At 38.8% G+C, this 23,351-nt stretch overlaps 1 protein-coding gene across 5 annotated transcripts in view; it reads left to right on the top strand.

Moving 5' to 3' along the window:
- The window catches only part of ARL15 (ADP ribosylation factor like GTPase 15), a 427,836-nt gene extending 405,329 nt beyond the window's left edge, over positions 1-22,507 (top strand). For 4 of the 5 annotated variants that reach the window (XM_054489653.2, XM_063664814.1, XM_063664816.1 and 1 more), the window contains one exon: positions 19,741-22,507. In XM_054489653.2, the coding sequence (XP_054345628.1) occupies positions 19,741-19,893 (153 nt within the window). In that variant the 3' untranslated portion in view covers positions 19,894-22,507. The remainder of the gene's footprint in view (positions 1-19,740) is intronic. The other variant, XM_063664815.1, reaches the window with a different exon arrangement.
- The last annotated feature ends 844 nt before the right edge of the window (positions 22,508-23,351 follow it).

The raw sequence follows: 23,351 nt of genomic DNA, 5'->3' as shown, positions 1-23,351 counted from the left end.
GTTCAGTTCACTTCCACCTCCACCTCATGTGCAGAACTTCCCCCCATTATGTTGTACCTCTTAATTGCTTCCATTTTTTTCTTTCCCCAGGTTTTGTAGGAGGTAAACCGTATCTTGGTGATGTACAGGGCCAGTGGTCATGCTGGAGCCCGTCAAACCCCCATCCCATAGTATAATGCTTTTTGTTACTGATCCAAGCCCTGCAACCTACCAGACACATTTACAGATTTATCAAATCGGATTGATAGAAGGTTGCCCCTTCTCATGGTGCCAAAAAGAAGTTCAACCTGTAAGTAGGTTACTACATATTTGGTGTCCATGATTTCATATAAGAAGTCAGAATTCAAGTATTTCAGCAGCTGCAAGAGATTTCAGCATTTCTGTATATTTTATGAAAACTATAATTGACTTGCTAAAAAGTGTGCAGGTTACATGTATTGTATGGATAGATGAGAGGCTACAGTCAAACAGGCAAGAGTTTGTTTCTGAAATCCTGATTTCTCTAGAGCCACATCTTTTCCTTGTTTTCAGTGAAAGATTAGATGCTGTGACTAGGCACCTAAAATTTACAAACTCTATTTCAAGGACTCAGACGTATAAGTCCCCTTATGCTAAATGTGACAGGGTATCAGGAACTAAAAGTAAGTTTGTGGACACATAGAGGCAAATGCCATTTACATGTATCATTTAGTATTGTTTTGTTATTAACACTTACCTTCTAGTTAAAAATAGATCATTGGTACAGGCTATCATTTGTCAGGCATTGGAATTATATGATTTTTGTTTTTAAGTGCTTTTCTGGAATTGGCATTTTATTAAAGGAAAAATGAATTTTATAAGGGTGGGAAAGAAACAGATGATAATTTCAAGGTAAAATAGGACTATTCTGCAAAGCACTAAGATTACCTGCTCTCTAAAGAAATGTAGTGTGGAAGATTGTAATCAGGGCATTGGCTAAGAAAAGCTCAGGACATTTTCTTTGTGGATATACTTTATAATATAATTCTGTTTCTGTTCTGGGTCTAGAAAATTGGAATAAGCTCTATTTAGAAAATATTTTACAAATACATTCAGAATAACATTATGTTTAATATTTTAACTAACATTATATTTAATAACAAGGTTTTCAGTTATAACCATAATATGCTTTCATAGAGATGAATATTTCTACAGGAAACTGTAGGGGTGTGGGGGTGTGCACATGAGCGTGGGTTTGAGTATTTTAATTTTATTTATTTATACTCGACTCTCACAAAAAAGGATTTGAGGTGATAGACACTAGTATTGATTCTGACAGTGGACATGCTTTTATGTAACACTCTAAACTTCAGACTGAAGTGGGTGTTAATGACTTCCCCTCTGAGAATGCTTTTGATTCAGACATGATGAAAAGTGTGACTGGAAATTTAGAGCAGAACATGTAGTTGAAAGCCCACTCATCTGGCCTGATCTGAACTGGTAGTTGAACAGTTAATCAAGAACTGGCTAAAAGGCCAGGCGCTGCTGGTTCACACCTGTAATCCTAGCACTTTGGGAGGCCAAGGCGGTCGGATCATCTGAGGTCAGGAGTTCGAGACCAGCCTGGCCAACATGGCAAAACCCCATCTCTACTAAAAATACAAAAATCAGGTGGGCATGGTGGCAGGTGCCTGTAATCCCAGCTACTCGGGAGGATGAGGCCGAGAATTGCTTGAACCCGGGAGGCAGAGGCTGCAGTAAGCCGAGATTGTGCCACTGCACTCCAGCCTGGGTGAGACTCTGTCTCAAAAAGAAAGGGACTAAAAATAAATAATTTATTTTAATTTAAACATACCAAAGGTACTAATCTTTTCATGTTGGGCCAAGGCCTTTTATCTGAATGTGTGGCCACTAATCAGAGTTGTGTGTTATATTTGTTTCATTAAGCAGCCACTACCTATGATTTTTCAGCTTCTGTTTCTTTAAAATGGAACTATAAGTTGAAGATACTTGGGAAGCAATCTGCGTCTTTCCCTCTCAATCCTTTGTAGTTATCTTATCTAAATCCAATCCAACAGCAGTTTGGTTTTAGTGACTCACCTTTATTAAGTTCTTTGAACTCATTCCATTTAGTTTTTCATAGGAATAGAAATTCTCAAGTTCATATTTTATCTGTTGGTGTCACATTTAATTATACTACTTAATAATAAATATGATTGCCATCTTGAGAGCTGTGAAGCAACCTAGGAGTGGAAATGAGCAGACATATTAAAAAGCAGCTCACCAGTTGTCAGCATCCACTGGGTAATTACCATCATTCAGGGTGGTGTGTCCACTGGTCAGGAACATTCACTGTGTAGGCAACATCAATCATTTGTCTTGTACCAGGACAATGAAGAGTCGGTTGATCCGAGGTGATTAGGTGGAGACTAATCAGTAGAGCTTTTATCATAGCTCTATGCGCTATTGTTTTGAACCCAACTATAGATTTGTCCTTATCTATGGCTACTTTATATTTAACCCATATATTGCCTTCTGTCCCTCCTTTAGGTCAGTTACATAGCAAATGTTATTATTGCTGTGGTACTTTCTTTTCCTTCGCGTCACTTACTCCTACCCGACTTTACTTAGTTACTTGATATCTGTCAGTATCACTGGCTACCATATAAGCTCCATAAGGGCCAGGACTTGTTATGTTCACCTTTGTATCCCCAGAGCCCAAAACAGTGACTGTGTAGACTGAGTGAAAGATGGCTACTTCCTTGGCACACTTGTTTCAGCCCAATTTGGTGTACTGACTTAGCCCCCCAAGATCTGTTGATTATTCATTTTGAGCCAGAAAGAAGCACAGAGAATAGGAGCTGTCGACCTGTGATGCTCCTGGACGTAGCTCCTGGTCTACCCTCCCAGTCCACTTTCTAAATCTCCTGGTTCCAGGGAGTGAGTCTGATGGTTTGTACTGCTAAACTGTGGATTGAATCATTAACAGGGGTTTGTTCTCTGACTTTTGCCTTAGACGATCAGTTCAGAGCAAGGTTTTTCAATCTTGGCATTATTGACCTTTTGGGCTAGATAATTTTTTGTTGAGGTGAGAGGGGAAGCTGCCCTATGCATTGGAGGATGTTAGCCACATCTCCCTGGCCTCTGTCCACTAGATGCTGGTAGTAACCACCTGCTCTGCTTCCCCACCCCCTGTTATGACAACCAAAACAATCTCCAAACATTATCAAATGTCCCCTGGGAAGGTACAGTTGCCTTTTCCTTTCCCTGGTTTAGAACTAGTGTTTTCAACTAGTCATGGATGACAATTACGACCCAAGTCCACACTCCCAATGCTGTGGTAAATCCCAGTCAATGGCTCTTGGAACCTTTATTTCTGGTGTTCTCTTTATGTCTGATTAGAATGTTCTTGAGACATGTCTTTCACAGGCTTTATACTGAGCTCAACTAGTCCTGTGTGGGATTTTTTGGCTAAAATTCCTCAGTACGGATTACCACTTAGCTTTTCTTTAGATGGCCTGCAAGCCTCTTTCCAAGCTCATATTTCTCAGTTGCCAGGATATTAGGCTCCTGACTGTATTGCCAGCAGGGAAAGAAATTCTCTTCCCGTGACTGACATGGCACCTGGTTACAAGCCCATTTGTTACCTGTTGCTCTTGCTCAGATGTGCTATTGAGGCGGCTGTCAGCTTTTTCTGCCTCAGCTCCCTGCCCCTCTTTCCCCTAGTTCTCCATGCTTTCCTGTTTTTTCTTTTCCTTCTGGTGTTTCCATGGTGGCTTCTTGCTGTAGCCAGAGGACAAACTGCTGACAGGCACATCCCTTGAATATCTCTGCATCTGGACGGGGCCATTGGCACCCTCCATTGGTGACTGAGTAACGCGTGGCTTGCCATATTTGTCTGTCTCCTGTTTATGGCCCAAGAATTTGAATCTGCTCCAGCATCTAAATGTTGTCGTTGTTAGGACAGAGTGCTGCCATAGTACCACAAGGCCAATATTAAACATGTTTATTTGGGTTCCATATATTAACATTTTGATTTGTTACTACTGCTGTTGTTTTTTCATACCCGACAGCTGCAAGATTGAGACGGGGGGACATATATTCCATTACAAAAGCCAAATAACCTTGTGTATATAAACTGTTTTTAAAAGATATTTGTGCCTTTAACAGTCTTTAACCATTAACTAAATATATTCTCCCTAATATTTTGTTGAGTCAGAGAATCCCTTGAGTTGGCCAATTGACAGTAGTTTAATAAAGTGCACAAGGGGTGCCAATATTGGATAAGCAGGGAGAATAGCTAGACTCGACAAAATCAAATCACGTTCTCCTGGTTGTCTGATCAGGTAGCAATTGTTTGACGTGTATTTGTGGCACAGAGCCTCGTATAACAGAAAAAGTTGAATGTGAGGTGTGGCCAAAAATCCATTTTAAAATATACAGTAGACTTTTAAGAACATTTAGAATGTGGAATAGAATCAGGAATTGTTCATTTGTCAGCTAACGTTAAGTTACCTCAAATGTTTTGTAAGGTCTTAGGGGGATGAAATTTGATGTTCACTCCGAGGCAAATGTTGGATTTGAAAAATACCAGGCTCAGGAGCTTCTTCCTCTCATGCTATTTTGCAGAATCAAAGGCTATGGTGGGAAAACAGTGTTTTCTGTAACACAAAAGCATAAATTCTCAGCACTGGAATGTCCTCAGAGCACATCTAGCCATCCCAGTCTAAGCTTTTAGCAAGGCAAAGGCGGAATAATCCAATTGTGCGGAAACATTTCAGTTACTGAGGCAGACATAATTGTTGGTAATGATGAGTTGTTTTTCTTTTTCATATACTCTTTAACCTCATAAAATATGGAACTCATATCTTCAACCTGCACTTTGTAATATCAGGATGTGCACCCACCCTCCCACCCGCCTAGCCATTTCAATATGCACACTTAATGGGTATTAAGTTAAAAAAAAAAAAAAACTTAAAAGAATCGATTTCATGGTGAATGCATCTAGTTAAGCAAGCCATTTAAACAACATTTTACTCGTGTGTAGCAGACCATTTTATAAGATACTGATAGCTTTACAAGCCTGTGTTTCAGACAAGCTAATTGGTTGTCTCTGATATGTGCTTGGGGCTTTCACTCATTAACTCCCTTTCCTGTCTAGTACATACTTTGTTAGCTTACAGACATATAGGTAGGACTCTTCAAACAACCTTATTCTATTGCCAGGAGAAAGGTTTTCATTGAATAGGTTTCTTCCTACTTACAATATTTGCTTTCTTGAAATGAAGGAAAATCGTAACTGAATATTACCCCAAATACAGAAGATAAAAAATCAAGTAGAATACCCTAAAAGTGCTTGATACCAAAAATGAATGCTCTTTTGAAAGAGTGGAATGGAAATGATTGACAGAAAGGAAGGAAAGGAGGAGAGGAGAAAAAGGAAGAGAACATGATGTGCTCTTGAACCTGGCTGCCTCTGTAATTAATGACTATGTTATATATGGTATTGAGAAGTCTGTTGCTTGCACCTGCATGCAAAGACAAGTGTACTGATGCTTCTCTTTTTGCATATGTCAGAGCTTTCCATTCTCTGAAATAAGAATTAGATGCTTTGTTTGGACACAGATTAAAGGAATAGCTCAAGACATAGGTGTCCTATGTGGGTCTTGAGATTTCTGGAGTGGTTCTCTTTTCCAGGATAGGTTGTTTACTTTTCTGTTTGCAACACGATTCATTGCAGCCACCTGTAGGCATATGTGTAATCATTTGAACCAATTATATCTACAGTTTTGAAACTCTTCATGTAAAATCCCACCTCCTTCATGAAACCATGGCTTGATTAATTGGGAAGACTGGTAACTTCTCTCCAATATTCAATTTTCTTCTTTTACTAACATTTTAACATGGAATGAAATATAGTACATATTTTGTTGTCTTTTTCATTGTAGCTCAGCTATTTAAATCTATTTTTTCAAATAAGTATCCTCTTTGTGTCTCACATTATATTGAGAACACTAGATAATACAAATTTTTTTTCGTTGTCTGTGCCCTCAAGGAACTGCGGATTCATACACTGAAAAAAATAGGGAATAATTATCCAAATCTGGATTATACTGTAACTGATAATGGAGTTCACCAGAGACTTGTGGAGATGCTTCATCTGCATTGAGTCTTGATAGCCTAACCCATTAATTTATACAATAATTATTTATAATGCCTGTTATAAGCAGAGTATAATGGTTCCTATGACTAAAAAGCTCATAGATTGAAGGCCTTTAGCATAGCTTGATTCAGGGGTTTGTGGTTCAGTCACACCTATTTTTCCTGCAGTCTTCTTGGCTATTTCTTCATGTATCAGCTATCTTTCAGCATTTGTATCCTGCAGAAACTACCTAGAAACTGAACCTCAGCTTTGATTACCTTATGAACCTCTGAATCCAGTGGACACACACTAGCAGGGGATATTTCAGTTTTATAAACAAATAAATCCTCTTCATCTTTTTAGGCCCGTTTAAGTTGGGCATTCTGTTTCTATCAACCACAGGCCTCTTCAGTTACTGATAATTTGGTACTAGAAGGGATTGCTGAGTTAATTCTACCAAACATTAGCATTCAGTTACTCATAATTTGGTACTAGAAGTGGTTGCTACAAGTGGACTCCAAAATGTAGAATTGGATAAATAGATGTAGGGAGGAAAAAAGTAAGGAGGACTCTTCTGTCCCTGATTTGTAAGGTTAGGAATCCTATTCACTGATTGAAAAACAGATCATTTACATTTTTTCTTGTCGTAACTTGGAATATGTCATTAACTCTTGTGAATACAGAAACAATCAAAATTTGAGAGAGACATAATCCAACTGAATTTTATTTTTAACACGTATAAGAGGTATAACCATGCTAGATAAGAAAACAAGGAAAAGAATATAGAACTTCATTTACTTGAATCAATCAAAAAAGCTGGAAATTAAAACATAATAATATATATGGGGGTAAGATCCAACAGAATGCTCTTAAAATGCCATTAAAATTAAATGTTTGTTCATCCTTAAGAAAGTAGGAGAAAAAAGAGCAAACTAAACCAAAACAAACAGAAGAAAGAATATAATAGAGATTACACTAGAAATAAATGAAATAGAGATTAGGAAAACAATAGAGAAAATCAATAATACCAAAAGTTAGTTAGTTTTTTTGAAAGACCAATAAAATTGACAAATCTTTTTTTTTTTTTGAGATAGAATCTCACTCTGTTACCCAGGCTGGACTGAAGTGGCATGATCCCAGCTCACTGCAATCTCCGCCTCCCAGGTTCAAGTGATTCTCCTGCCCTAGCCTCCCGAGTAGCTGGGATTACAGGCGTGCACCACCACGCCTGGCTAATTTTTTGTATTTTTAGTAGAGATGGGGTTTCACCATGTTGGCCAGGCTGGTCTCAAACTTCTGACCTCAGGCTATCCACCCGCCTTAGCCTCCCAAAGTGCTGGGATTACAGGTGTGAGCCACCACTCCCAGCCAATTTGACAAATCTTTAATCAACTAACAAAGCAAAAATGAGGGAAACTTAAATTACTAAAATTAGGAATGAAAGAAGAGACACAACTACCAACCTTGCAGAAATAAAAAGGGGCTGGGTACAGTGGCTCATGCCTATAATCCCAGCAATTTGGTAGGCCAAGAGAGGAGGATTGCTTGAGCCCAGGAGTTCGAGACCAGCCTGGGCAACATGATGAAATCCCATCTCTACAAAAAAATACAAAAATTAGCCAGGCATGGTGGTACATGCCTGTGGTCCTCGCTACTCAGGAGGCTGAGGTGGGAGGACCACCTGAGCCTAGAAGGTTGAGGCTGCAGTGATCCATGATAGTGTCAGTGTACTCCAGCCTGGGCAACAGAGTGAGGTCTGTTGGGGGTGAGGGGGCAGCGGGGGGAACCCAAACCAAAAAAAAAGAAATATAAAGGACTATGAAGGAATATGATAAAAAAATTGTTTGCCAAATAACTAGATAAACTAGATTAAATGTACAAAATCCTAGAAGGGTGCAAACTACTGAAATTGACTCAAGAAGTAACAGCAATCAAAATTAGACCTATAACAAGTAAAAACATCGAATTACCCTTCCCATCAGAAAAGCCCAGGACCCTTGCTTCACTGCTGAATTCTACCAAACGTTTAAAGAATTTACACCAATTCTCAAACGATTCCAAAAAATAGAAGAGGAGGAAACACTTCCCAACTCATGCCACAAAACCAAGATTACTATGATATTAAAACCAAAGACATTACAAAAAAAGTTAAAGACCAATATTCCTTGTGAATATAGATGCAAAAATCTCTCAACCAATATAGTTGACCCTTGAACAACACGGGTTTGAACTGTGTGGGTCCACTTATATGCAGATTTTCTTCTGCCTCTCCCACCTGTGAGATAGCAAGACCAACCTCTCTTCTTCTTCCTCCTCCTCAGCCTGCTCAACATGAAGACAGTGAAGTTTATAATGATCCCCTTTCACTTAATAAATAGTAAATATATTTTATCTTCCTTATTATTTTATTAATGACATTTTATTTTCTCTAGCTTATCTTATTGTAATAATATAATATGCATATAATATACAAAATATATGTTAATTGGCAAGGCTTCCAGTCAACAGTAGGCTATTAGTAGTTAAGTTTTGGGGGACTTAAAAGTTATACATGGATTTTCGACTGTGTGGCGGTCAGCACCCCAACCCCCATGTTGTTCAAGGATCAACTGTACTAACAAATTGATCCAGCAACATATAAAAGAGAATTATATATGAGATAATCAAGCATAGTTTATCTCAAGATATAAAGTTGTTTCAACATACAAAAATCAGTGTAACACATTATATTAATAAACTATAAGATAAAAATCATACAGTCATGTTAATAGATCATGTCAAATGCAGGAAAAGCATTTGACAACATAGATTTAACACATGACCCAGGAATTCCATCCCTAGATATATACCCAAAAGAAATGAAAACATGTGTTTACACAAAACTGCTCATAAAAAGCAGCATTATTTATATAGCCAAAAAGTAGAACCCGACCAATAAATGGATAAACAAAATGGGATATATCCACACAGTGGAATATTATTCAGCCATAAAAAGGGATGAAGTACTGATACATACTATAATGTGGATGACCATTGAAAACATTGTGTCAAGTGAAAGAAGCTAGACACAAAAGACCACATATTACATGATTTGATCTATATGAAATGTTCAGAATAGGCAAATTCATGAAGAAACAAAGTAGAGTAGTGGTTGCTAAAGGCTGAAGGAAAGCGTAATTGGGGGATGACTACTAATGGTTCAGGTGTTTCTCTTTAGATGACAGAAATGTTCTGGAATTAGAAGGTGATGATTGTTGCACAACCCTATGAATATACTAAAAGCAACTGAATCATATGCTTTCAAAGGATGAATTTTATAGTATACAAATTATCAGTAAAAGAAAATGGAATATCTGTAGAGCAAGATGGAAAGATAGTAAAACATGTGCTAAAGAAACATAAAGTCCAACCAAGTAGTGGAAGAAATTATCTAGAATCTTAGGTGGGAGTATCCACCTATGTGAGTAGACAGTGAAGTAGGTAATGATAACTTGTATCCAGGAGCAAACAACCCCCTTTGAAGACCGAGGTTTTCTAAGAGTTGTCACAACAACTGTTTTTTGAAAGGGCTTAACTTGTCAATGAGTATCTCCAAAAATTTTGATTGAAAACCAACCCATTTGGGTCGGGTGCGGTGGCTCACGCCTCTAATCCCAGCACTTTGGAAGGCCAAGGCGGGTGGATCCCGAGGTCAGGAGATCAAGACCATCCTGGCTAATACAGTGAAACCCCATCTCTGCTAAAAATACAAAAAATTAGCCGGGCATGGTGGCGGGCGCCTGTAGTCCCAGCTGCTCTGGAGGCTGAGGCAGGAGAATGGCGTGAACAACCTGGGAGGTGGAGCTTGCAGTGGGCCGAGATCGCGCCATGGCAATCCAGCCTGGGCGACAGAGTGAGACTCCGTCTCAAAAAAAAGGAAACCAACACAAGTTCAATTAGATGGGAACCTCAAGTTACATGGAATTATAACCCCTTTCATTTGGGATGGCAAATTGTTTCCTTAATGAAAAGTCTTTTTACCCTGGAAGATTTAACATTAAGAGTATAAAAATGATTAAATAGGCTGGGCGTGGTGGCTCACGCCTGTAATCCCAGCACTTTGGGAGGCCGAGGCAGGCAGATCACTTGAGGTCAGGAGTTCAAGACCAGCCTAGCCAACATGGCAAAACCCTGTCTCTACCAAAAATACCAAAATTAGTGGGGCGTGGCAGTGCACACCTGTAAGCCCAGCTACTCGGTTGGCTGAGGCACGAGAATCACTTGAACCCGGGAGGTAGAGTTTGCAGCAAGCCGACATGGTGCCATTGCACTCCAGCCTGGGTGACAGAGCAAGACTCTGTCTCAAAAAAAAGAAAGTAAAATTAAAATGATAAAATAATTAACCCCACAGTATTAATACTTTCATTTAAACTATATGTTACACATAGATCAAACTGGTAGATTCTCTTTGTGATTCTAATTTAGAATGTACCAGAACTTGAGAGTCATTTAATTTATAAAATTCATGGAAAAAAAATTTTCAAATTCATGGAAAAAAACACTTGGGGATGTTTTGATTGTTAAACAGTTGAAATGCTTAAAAAGAAAACTGAATATATTAAACTTATAAACGGAATTATAAAATGAGGTTAAAAATGAACTTAGTTTATAAATGTTCCTAAAGAGTATTCAAAGGCACCATAAATGTAATTGTTAAAATTGAAAAGATATGTAGATAGAATATTAAAATTTTTAAGCGTAACATAGAAATTTCAGGAAAAGCTAGGCTTCCTGAAACTGTATATTCCTTTTCAAAACTGCAAAGTAACAATAACTAGTATTGCTGTGCACCAAAAGCCATCCTCAAGGGCACCAAAAACCTCAAACTGACAGGTCACTGACCACTTGCCTAATGGGGAGTAGTACTAAGGGAGTTGATAAGAAAACTTCCTGTGCCCTGGCTTGTTCTTGTGGTCTTTAGCAAGTCTCTACATACACGAAAGAAACACAGGCCAAACACAGAGAGGAAATAAAATATGGCTTTCTTTAATGAGAGATGACCCTACTGCCTGCTTGACTACAATTCAAAGCATCTGAAGTCGTAACTGGAGCCCAGCCAAGTTGGAAAGCCCAAATCCTCTGTCCCACTAAAGTGTGAGCTAAAGCAGGGAAGAGGAAGTCTAGCAATTTGAGGTCAAACTGAGGCACAGAAAGCCTGATGCCCCAGGCTCCTCCCAAGCACTCCTTGGGCCTCCCTGCTAGACAAAGCAGAAGGCTACAGAATGCTTTAGGCCAGGAGTTGACTTTTTATTTTCTGTAAAGGGCTAGGTAGTAAATATTCTAGGCCATGTGGGACATACCATCTCTGTGGCAATTACTCAACTTTGCCACTGTAGCATGAAAGCAGCCATAGATAATACTTAAGTAAATGAGCATGCTGAGTTCTAATAAAACTTTATTTACAGGGAATTTATGGTGCCTGGGTGATGAGGAGGCAACCAACAATGGCCTCTGCTACTAAGACCCCTTCTCTATAATTCAAAAGTTGCTTCTATATCGTAAGCGATCACCTTGGGGTGATAGGAGGACATCAGCTTGGTCTTAAAAGATGAGAGAGTATTTATAGGCTGATCCTTCCCACCTGTGGATGGAGGCACCCTGGGTTGGAAGCAGTAGTTGGAGCAAAGGCTTGGATGCAGGAATCCCTCAGGCTGTAGAGGGCCTGATAGAATAACTGGAGTAGAGAAGGGTACAGATATGGGAATACTGGATGTCTTTCATTAGTCCCTGAAGACAAGAAGCACCCATACATAACTGTGCCTCTCATAGTGGTTATCTAGAAGTAAGCTTTTTGGATAGAAGAATAAAACAAGCCCCTAAGGCATACCAAAAATAATAATTTAAATAAAAACAGACATGTTTGCTCTGTACTTCTTGGTAATCAGATTAAGCAAAAACGAGAATGTTTTTCAGATCCTAGGTCCTACCACCAAAGCTAAGGGGATCATTTTATTTGGCTATTCTGGGACATACTAAGTTCTCCCGTGCATTGGAAGACTGGGTTTCTACACAATTATTGTCACAACAAATAAAATTCTATACATATCGGGGGTTACTGATTGGGGAAGATGACTTATAGTAAGAGCGAGGCTCAATCACAGGTGATTACCTGCAATTATTTGTCTGGTTTTCAATTATTCAGGCAGGCTGCACTGAACTTTAGTATCCTTAAGAAAGAAGCATCTTATAAAAACTATACTTTTGTACTTACCATCTTTTTGAAATAAATACGCACTCCCAAAGTAATATTGTGATATTGGTTAACATCAAGTCATCATTTTCAGGTCCTTGTTAAGCACTCAGTAAAAAGTGAATAATATTTTGTGTTATAATATTTTGGGGACTGTGGCAAGTTGGTTTTTTATTTGTATCATTTATTTCTGCCTTTAATGACATATTTAGTACCTTTCTAAGGATTTCAAAATCCTGCAATGAAAAGAGAAACAGCTGGTGCTGCTCTCTAGACTAACCTTTCTTTGAACAAGCTGCCAAGAATGCACTCTGAAGAATCTTAATGATGCCCTGCCACTTTATCTCCAGACCCTGTCGTGGAGCCATGGTGTGGGCATGGCTTTCTCTGACTTTGGTGAAGGTTACCCAGTTAAACTGGCTTCATGAGCCTCTGTAATGAAGGCAGCAACGCTGGAGGGCCCTTTTGCAAATACGCATACAAGATGTATACACTCAGTAGTGTGATGGTAAATGTGACTTTTTTTGTTTGTTTGTTTGTTTGTTTGTTTGTTTTGAGATGGAGTGTCGCTCTGTCGCCCAGGCTGGAGTGCAGTGGTGCGATCTCGGCTCACTGCAAGCTCCGTCTCCCAGGTTCACGCCATTCTCCTGCCTCAGCCTCCCGAGGAGCTGGGACTACAGGCGCCCGCCACCACGCCCTGCTAACTTTTTTGTATCTTTTAGTAGAGATGGGGTTTCACCGTGTTAGCCAGGATGGTCTCAATCTCCTGACCTCATGATCTGCCCACCTCGGCCTCCCAAAGTGCTGGGATTACAGGTGTGAGTCACCGTGCCCAGCCTAAATGTGACCCTTTAAAAAGAAAAAAAGTCCTGATTTGTTGTACTCGCAGGTTTCTGTGGTGTAAATACTCAAACCATGGCCACGTTCATGACTTGTACAATTTGACATCCGTGTACCTGGAGTTGGAAGGAGAATGCACACAATCAGCTATTGCCAGCGGGCCCCGCCATATCGCTGAGAAAAATTTCAATGCAAATATTTTCCCCTAATGTGACATGTTCACACAATAGGTCTATCTACTCTAGTGATTAAAGAAAGGTGCTAGGACATAGACAAGGAAAGTCCCACTCTCTTTGTAACAATCATGGAAAAGGCCCTACAAAATTTTGCCGTCCATTCAGGCTCTCTTGGCATCCTATTAATTGGAGCAAGACCATACTTTTACTAGAGAGTTTAAAACCAGTATAGGCCAGGCACAGTAGCTCATGCCTGTAATTCCAGCATTTTGGGAGCCAAGGCAGGAGGATCACTTGAGGCCAGGAGTTCAAGACCAGCCTGAACAAAATAATGAGATAATGTCTCTACAAAAAATAAAAAATAAATTAGCCAGGCGTGATAGCACACTCCTACAGTCCCAGCTACTTAGGAGGCTGAGGTGGGAGGATTGCTTGAGCCCAGGAGTTCAAGGCTGAAGTGAGCTATGATTGTGCCACAGCACTCCAGCCTGGGTGACAGAGCTAGGGCCTATTTCTTAAAAAAATAAGTAATAGCAAAATAAATAACAGAACCAATATGAATCCATCCCAAAACCATGATTCCTATAGTTCTTTGAAAAAATACATGCCATGCAATGGACACTGTGTATGTAAACTTACAAGAAAGCAGTAATAGCTGCATGTGGTTCAAGACAGTTAACAATCAGGTTCTCTTGCATCATCTTCCAGCTTGCCCTTCTCCCTGTCACATCCTACAATTGCACTTCTTTTTCCTGGCCTTTTGTATTTGGTTTGAGATCCTCACCCAGTCATCTGCATTAGCTGACCTATTCCCATCAGTTTGAAGGAGCTAAAGTTGTCAACCTAGACTCCTTCATGAGACCTGTGTCCTTTTCCAGAGATGGAGAATGTGCCTTTATTTCTAAAGTTTATTTTAACAGTCTTCTATCCAGATACTTTTTATTCAAATTGAGTTCTGTGATTTAAGAACTAGTCTAAGTAATCATATCCCTCTTCATTGGAATCCATTGCTTTTCTGCCTTCCCGTGGAAGTAAGTCCAAGTGCTATAAATAAGTGAAAAAGCCCTTAGTAAACTGTGCAGTATTAAACGGTCTTTTATGGTCACTAAAAAGCTCATGGGGGAAAACCCTGTATTCTTATAATACAAATGAGGAGGACAGTGCTCTTCTCAGACCATTGCTGTTGTTGTTTTGTTTTCGGTTTGCAGCATCCTGTCTTCAGTGGAGCCCCGTCTGCTGGCACCTGGAGTGCTGGCACCCGAGCTGCCTTCTCACACTCTCCAGTCTCGTTCAGGACAGAGCGGCTGAGTGAATGAAGTTATGGGAAGCCAACTTTTAGGGCAAAACCTTTCCAAAGCTCCTTAGATAGATCCCGACCCCACCACAACCACCTCGCAGGCTTAAGAAGGGTCAGTTATAATCCACTAGTTTTTCACAGAGGGAACATAGGCATTGTGTGTAGCGGGTGATCTGGGGGAGAATGGGGAAAGCAGATATCCAGCTGCCATCTCCAGTGGTGACTATGCAGAAAAAATAAGCTAATAGCCCCATACAGGGTGAGAGGTACCTGTATTTCACATGGCAAGAGCAGCAGTTCCCAACGGGCAGGACCACCCAGGGAATGTGTTGGGCATGGGAGGGTGCAGGTTGTTTTCAGTTCTAGCAATGACTGGTTGTTGCCAATGGCATTTAACTCAGTAGAACTAGGGGTGGTGTATTCTATGATGCAGAGCAGAGTCCCACGCAGTAAGGAACTGTCACACACCCTGGCTCTCCATGTCTCACAACATGTTCTTGTGGATCAAAGCTCTGTTTATAAATATCTGAGCTGAGAACATGACTCTCTTTCACACACAAACACTAAGTAAACCCTTTCTGGACTGTTCTGTTCCCCTGCTCCCCAGAGTGCTTACAGGAAAACTAGTTCAACTCTGGGCACACACTACTGGTTTAATAACAGAGGGAAAACAAGCAGACTACCATTAGAAATAAAATGAAGTTTGCAGATTTTTAAAAAGGAAAGACCTGTTATTGAAGTTCAAAACTGTTTACATGCCTTCTAGAAATTTAGTCACACCAAATTGGCAAGAACTGAAAATCAAAATTTTGAATCTCAAGTGAGGGCAAGATAGGGAAATCAGAGCGCATCACTGCCCCATTAGAGATCCTGGAACTAGGAAAGGATGATACTGTGATTTCACTGCTCAAGGAAACATAAAGGACATCTCCTACCCAATGAGTGGGTCTCCGGTGCTATGTAATGTCTCACAGGTTTAACAGCTGCTACAAACATTAGCAGCAGTGAGATGGTGCCGAGTCGTCTCTGTTATATTGGGACTTTACAGTAAACGCGATGTGTGAATAATGGAATGCAGTCATGCCAATCAGCCGGCAGTGGCATGAGTGGAGAAAGGCTCTGGTAACAGGGCTAAAATAGGTTGGCTGCTGGTGGTGGCTTTGTTTTCCTATCTCTAGGGTGGACACATGGCTACTAATAAATGCCCACTCTCTGTGGCTATCCTGAAAATAGCTAAATGACCACAGGTTGTCAGACAGCTGTATTCTGATGTCATTCTCCCAAGTGCTGTCTCCAAAGGCCAATGTGAAACAATCACTATCTCCTTATTCAAGAAGTTTTCACTTAACTATGCTAGTTCAGCAATGGATAAGTAGTCAAAAGACTTAGGTTCATGTTCTCTTCAGTCATTTTTAAAATGATCATCTTGATAAGTAAATGACCTTAAAAAAATGTATGTCCATCATAAAAAATAGATCATTGCATCACAGGCAGTTTTTTTTTTAAACCTTAAAAATAATGTCAGATGTTAAGTATATGACTTATGTTGTTCAAAGTTAAACACTATTCTTTAAAATTATACATCAACATATACAAAGACAAAAAAGCAATAGTGAACAATTCAAATGTGACTGTAATTGTTACTGTAATAACATAGGGAAAGTAAAATTTGAATTTCAGATTGATGTAAGATAACAAAATAAAAATGTTATCCTAGGCCAGGCCCAGCAGCTCATGCCTGTAATCCCAGCACTTTGGGAGGCCAAGGTGGGCAGATTGTCCTGAGGTCAGAGTTCGAGACCAGCCTGGCCAACGTGGTGAAATCCTGTCTCTACTAAAAATACAAAAATTGGCTGGGCCTGGTGGCAGGCACCTGTAATCTCCGTTCCGTGGGAGTCTGAGACAGAAGAATCACTTGAACCCGGGAGGCAGAGGTTGCAGTGAGCCGAGACTGCGCCATTGCACTTCAGCCTGGGCAACAAGAGCAAAACTCTGTCTCGAAAAAAAAAAAAAAAAAAAGTCAGAACTAGAACATAAAGTCCTCATCTTCTCCTCTCTGTACAGTGGTCTTTGTTTTTAGAAACATGAAATTCCAAGTAATGAAAAGCTAATAAATGTTCCAGCAGCAGTCACTCACTGTACTTGAATACTAGTGAAATAGCAAAACTTGTTTAAAAATTGATACCATAAATGTAGAGTTGTGTGGAATCCTGTGGATACCAGTGGAGTGAATATTGGCAGTGTTAGATACCCACTTAGGTGATGGATCTGAAAATCTTAAATTACCCAGCCATATTTGTCAGCTTAACACTACTAGGCCCCTTTATCTGCTGACCACTCTGTCCCTGTAACCTCCACTTCGTTCTCATGTTTAGTATTCAGCAGGAACAACTTCTGAATCATGTCTACCTGCAGACACCTGTATTATCTTCCATGTATGCCTGTGTGATAGACTGTATTTTCAGTTGCCTAGAAACCAACCTTTAACGGGTAGCTGAACTTCACTGTTTTCTGTCTGGTAGGTATTATAAAATATCACATATTACTGATATACTTTGTGATTATTTTAATCCAATATTGTTTTCAAATTAGCTGTAAATATGCTACCAGGATCAATTATGTATGATTTTTAAATTAACCACTCAGAGGAAGTATTGTTAATGAGATGCCTTCCTATTATTATTATTTTTTTTTTATTTTAATATTATTGAATGTCTTGTGACCAGCCCTCTTCTCAGTCATTAGCAATACTTAAAATGCTGTCCTTTTGGATTTGGGTTTATAAAATGTATCAAGGACACAACTTCCTTTATGTACTAGATTTTGGATGTTGCATACTTCATCTGATGGGAAGCATTATTGATCAAATACTAGATTGCATTGTAAGCACAGTGGTCCCAACTTCTGAGCTCAGTGATACAGCCTGAAGCCTTACTTTGTAGCAGAAGCAACAAGACCAACACCTCTGATTTTCAGCTCTTTGGAGAAGCCCCCACCTGCTTCTAAGGGTGGACTTAGCCAGGATTCCCTACCAGTCCCTCCTCCCTACTCTTTTTTCCCCTATTGGCCAACGGCCCCCTGCTCAGCTAACTGGCAGTTCTTCCCTCTGCGGAGTTGGGTTGGTCCCTGATACTGGTCTTTGCACCAGGAATTTCAGATTGTCTGGGATGTCAATTGTTTTCAGTGCCATAAAGAAAACAAACTAAAAGAATGGAGTTTGTGTTTTCAGTAAGCAAGAATCCTCTTAAAGCTGGGCATGGTAGCTCACACCTGTAATCCCAACACTTTTGGAGGCTGAGGTGGCAGAAGCCCCTGAGCTTAGGAGTTCAAGACCACCCTAGGCAACATGGTTAGACCCCACCTCTACAGAAGATTTTTTAAAAATTAGCCAGGTGTTGTGGCATGCACCTATGGTCTCAGCTACTAAGGAGGCTAAGGCGGGAGGATCGCCCAAGCCTGGGAGGTCAAGGCTGCAGTGAGCTGTGTTCATACCATTGTACTCCAGCCTGGGTGACAGAGTAAGACCCTATCTAATCTAAAAAAAAAAAAAAAAAAAGAAACAACAACAACAACAACAAAGAATCCTCTTAACATGATTTATAAAACACCTTGGGCAAAAAATTGTTCTGAAGTTGTGTATCCATTTTCTGATCTGCAAGTGAGGTGTTCATTACTCTTCAGAATCAGAATTAATGAGGCTCTTGTAATTCTCACAGGCTTTTTTTTTAAATTAGTGTTTATTATGAACTTTCAGACATTAATAAGAAGACTTTTTGGACATACTTGGACTATAAAATGTTAGCATATTTCTGGTTCCTAAATTAGCATAACAGCTTAGTATTTCTTATATACAGATATATATGTCTTCTGGCTTATATAAAAAAATGTACAAACATATTAATACCAATTTGGATAGCATATCTCTACTGTCAACAAACAGTAGTCTGCACTGGTACTGGCAAAATAAAACCATATTTGAGAATGGCATTTAAAGTGGAGATACTTTTTTTTCTAGGTCAAGTATTGACTAACCTAAGACTGTAATTTTTCATGACACATGAGATTTAATGAAATTTGTTAGCCAAGAACATCTTTGAACAATGTCTCTTTTGATGTTGCTACTGACTTTATTTGATGTTATGTAAAACTTTGTTGGGCAATAAATATAATGTTCTAGTTTTGTATGATACAGTGTGTATGAGTCGGGAGCTTCCTGCACTTTGTGTTTTATGATACCTTTTGAGAGAAGATCATCAATACTTCTAGAAGCCACAATAATTTGCTATTTATTCACAGCCAGGAATTGGTAATACTAAATGCCATTAATCAATATGCTGGCCAATATAGTAAGAGTGACTTGTGACTGGTTATTAATTGAACAGGTTTTTAAGCACATACCTGTTATAAGTTCTTGCTTTTTCCATCCTAGAAAATTCAGGACTGAAAAAGAAAAAAAAGGTAGAAGATTTTATGCATATATGTAAATTTATATAAGTGTGTATATACATACAAACATACATACACACAGTTTCTATCCTCTTTTCTAGAAAACATGCTCTCATGTCCCAGAAGCAGATACTAGAAATTTAAGAGAGAAAGAGAAAAAGATTATTTAAATTAGATTTTTGTTGTGTTATGTGCTTGATGGTCAAAATAACTGAGTCTTGAGTAATCAATATAGTACATACTGTAAGTCGTCACCCATTTAATAAGTCGGCAAGGTGAGATAGTGAAAGCTACTCTGCTAATTATTTTGATTAAATCGAATCTTTTGGTGTCTGCAGTGTATCTTGACTGGTGCCATAGTGCAAATAATTTTTTCTCTGACTTCATCAGACCTCCCACGCTGCTAAATGTATGGGTAGAATGGTGGCTTGCATGCAGATCATTCACCTCTAAAGGAAATACTCCCAGGTCACAATATATAACCCACATTATAACAACAGCTGCGGACAGGCATCCACATTGCAAAGTCGTAGGCATCACAGTTTGTATAAATTCTGCCTTGAAACTCCCCTACTTTATCCCTCAGAATTTTGATATGAGAAAGTTTCTGACATAATTAATAACCTATTTATCTTTATTTTTTCCTCTTAAGATCAAAAAATATTTTGAACTTGAACCACTTGCACGTGGAAAACGCTGGATTCTACAGCCCTGCTCACTAGATGACATGGATGCACTGAAAGACAGCTTCTCTCAGCTGATTAATTTGTTAGAAGAAAAAGACCATGAAGCTATAAGAATGTGAAATCTGGCAAAGAAAACGGGCTCCCAAAAGTCCTTGAACCTATCATGTTAGTTTCTCATTTTAATTTTATTTTGGTATCAAGACTATATTGGCTTCAGTATCTATTTTTCTCTGGTCCTTTCAGACTCTCATCTCTCTATTAAGGTGAATATTCTGTAGATCAGATGAATTATCATCGGCATTAACGTCAAGTACACACTACTGAGAGAATTTATTCTCTGTTTACCACTAATTATCTTCACCGCATGTCTCTTCCTTCTGTTGTCCTAAGCATCTCTTCTATACTCTGTGCTAAAACGGATGGAATTCATGGCATATGGAAATCAAATCCCTTTTGAAGGACTCAGAAAGACTCACAAGACCTTGATCATTTTCTCTGGGTTTGGGAGTGGAGTATTATGTGACTGGGACTCCACAAAATATTTATATTATTTTCAAGACCTCTTGGGGGTTTTGTTTTATCTAATTTTTTTTTTTTTTTTTTTTTTTTTTTGGTATACTGAGCTTATAGACTATGAGAGAAAAGTGAGCCCCAAAAACTTAATTAATCACCTTATCAGGAAGGAATATCCTGCTATAGTAAAATTGGCTCTGAAGAGCTTAGAGACAAGTTGCACAATGTTTTCTTGATTACATCTGAAGTCTCTTCTCTTTTAAGAGCAAAGACATTGTTTAAGTTTCTGAGAGCAGTTAGAGGAAATTTAGGTACAATGCATGCATCACAGACTGTATTTGATTGAGTCGAGTCTTCAAATATTTTTTAATGGAATGATGAGCCTGCATAAAGTGAAACTGCAATGTAACATAGGTATCTTTTTCTAAAAACTTGAAGTGTTTGATTAAAATAGAGAAAATAATTTTTAGAATAATAAAAATTTTAAAAACAGCCAGAAAAAGTATAATTTATACTGGTTAGGGTTTAAGATGGCATGGATTTGACAAAGATAACAAAGACAGAATCATCTATATATTCATTCATTACGTGCTACTATAGTTTATTGGAGTCTGTTAATGCCTTCCTCTAGTAGTTAAATGTTTATCAGTATTTCTATTATAAACCTCTATTTTCAGGGGTTTCAATGTGCCCTTAAAACTGTGCTGGGACTGCAGCAAATAAATAATATTAGGACTCAGATTCAGTCTTTGGAACTAGTTTTTTTCCATTTAAATGACAAAATTGCATAGGGATAAATGTACAGTTTTACTAAGGTTTAGCACCTTTGATCTTTTCTAAATCAGGAAAAAAATCTATGCATATTGAGGTTCATAGATGAAATATTCTTTGGCATACTTTGTAGACTTTGACCACTTAAAATACTAAGTGGCCAAATGATAAAAAAAAAAACTGCTCCCTACACGTGAGTGTAAAAACATGTTTGTAATTTTAAGTAAAATGGACTGATACCCAAATACCACAGACTCACACTATATTACAGAATGATGTAATACCTGGTAATTCTCCAGAAGATAGACTTCAGACCCTTAATGCCATTTAAATATAGTTTTTGTGGTTTAATCTTGTGAGTAGATTGTAATGAAATCATTACCTTTGAAACATCAAACACTTCTTTAAGCTTTTTTTTTAATGTCATGAATCAGGAAGGATACATAGTGATTCGTATACAATTTTGTCTGCAGCATTCTTGAATATTTTTAACACTGTGTAATCCGTGAGCAGCACAAAACTTTTATTCCGATGACCAGTTATACAATTCCTGTTTTTATTTTGTCCTGTTGTGCTCATCTTCTATGAAAAATAAATGATTATTAGGCCTTGCTTTCCCTGCAAGTTCATTAAATGTAGAATGTTGTCTTTTTAAGACACCGTAGCTGAGTGCTCCTAAGCCATCTGTTAAATGACTTCCCGTGGTCTGTGTGTGTGTGTTCATGTGTGCGCCAGTGATGGGCCTCTCCTCAGACCCACGACTGTCTGCAGCGTCTCAGCCGTCAGAATGAAAACATTATCAATCAGTACCCAACAACAGCTGTTTTTGACAAGTTTCTGTCTGACGCCTAATGCTTTACAACTGTCAATAAGGCTCCCTCTTTGTCTAGCAGGTCGGAGACCGCCGTCTTGCTGCTTCCGCGCGGCATCGTGTCCTTGTAACCCTAGAATTTGCCATGTTTTGGAAATCCACGTGGGGGCGGGGTGGGGCCTGAATGGGTGGGGATGGGTGGGTGGGTGATGGGGTGGGTGGGATGGCTGGGGGTGGGAGTGTAAGTCCCTTTCCTACTTTCATGTAAAGTGCCACAGGTGTCTTGGTTTGCATATTCAAATATTATGTAGGAAAAACAGTCTGCTATGTATTTCTTCACCTAGCTTCTTGTTATATTTATGGACGTTTCCAGTTTTTGTACCTTCTTAGCTAAAGCAGTTGCCTTTTTGTATTGGCAATTAATTTATATGATAAAACTTTGTATCCACTGTAGTTGACAGTATTGGTTGCTAATTAACTGCCATATTGCCCTGTCTTTCTATTAAAAAATACTGTACCTGTACTTAGAGGCTAACAGATTCATGTGGACATTTGCCAGGCAAGACCAACTTGTATTGTCCATGATTTCTACGATTTCCACTATCTTCAAATGAAAAATAAACGCTGAGTAGAACTGATGTTTTCAGACTAACTCCTTTCAGCTTTAGCATTTGGGAGTCCCAGATTTCTGTTTACGTTTGTGTCGCCTGTTTGTCTCCAAAATAAGTTCTGCTGCTCTTGGGTCAAAACAAATGATTAATTCGCATTTCCTTTGAAGCCATTGTGAAAACTTTAAAAGAAAAAAAAAAAAGCAAGTATCTTTTCCAGTTGGTTTGTCTTCAGCAGCAATTTACTCTTATTGAAGCTGTTCCTTCGGAGTGTGTGAACAGACTCAAGATATTATTATAAAGCATCATCCTTCAATCAAAGGATTATTTTATAATATTTGCTGTGAAATTAACTTGAGTGGCAAAGTTTGGTGCAATGAATTATTTCATTCAATGGTGATTGATGCTGTTAAGAAATATTTTTAAGTGACTCGAGGAAATACTGTGCATTTACAGATCCATCCTTAAGGATGAAAGTCTAAAAAAAGAGAGTAAGAAAGAAAAATCAAGTGGTAGATAGATGGAAGAAGAGAGAAAAAGAAAAAAATTATGTAATTGAAGGTGAAAAATTTAAATCCCAGCTTTTACTTGGTCCCAAATGCAACATTATCATCACTTAGTATTTGACTACACAGAGAGCTTGCAACATTTCACTTCTAAGCTGGGAATCTAACCTTCATTCCTAGGTTTATTTCTAGGGTAGGCAATTAGCAGTTATCAACTTCCTAAGCATCTCAGGCCTATCCAAGTAAATGTGAACAGAACTGTAAGATTTTGAAACAAATGGGGTTTTCTTCATGTCCAGATTGCATATTCAGACTTGAATGGAAATCTAATATTCGTGCCTGGCTTCATCCTCTTTATAACTTTAGAG

This window comes from Pongo pygmaeus, chromosome 4 (assembly GCF_028885625.2).
Source record: "Pongo pygmaeus isolate AG05252 chromosome 4, NHGRI_mPonPyg2-v2.0_pri, whole genome shotgun sequence".
Lineage (NCBI taxonomy): Eukaryota > Metazoa > Chordata > Mammalia > Primates > Hominidae > Pongo > Pongo pygmaeus.
This window is presented reverse-complemented; position numbering and strand designations above follow the sequence as displayed.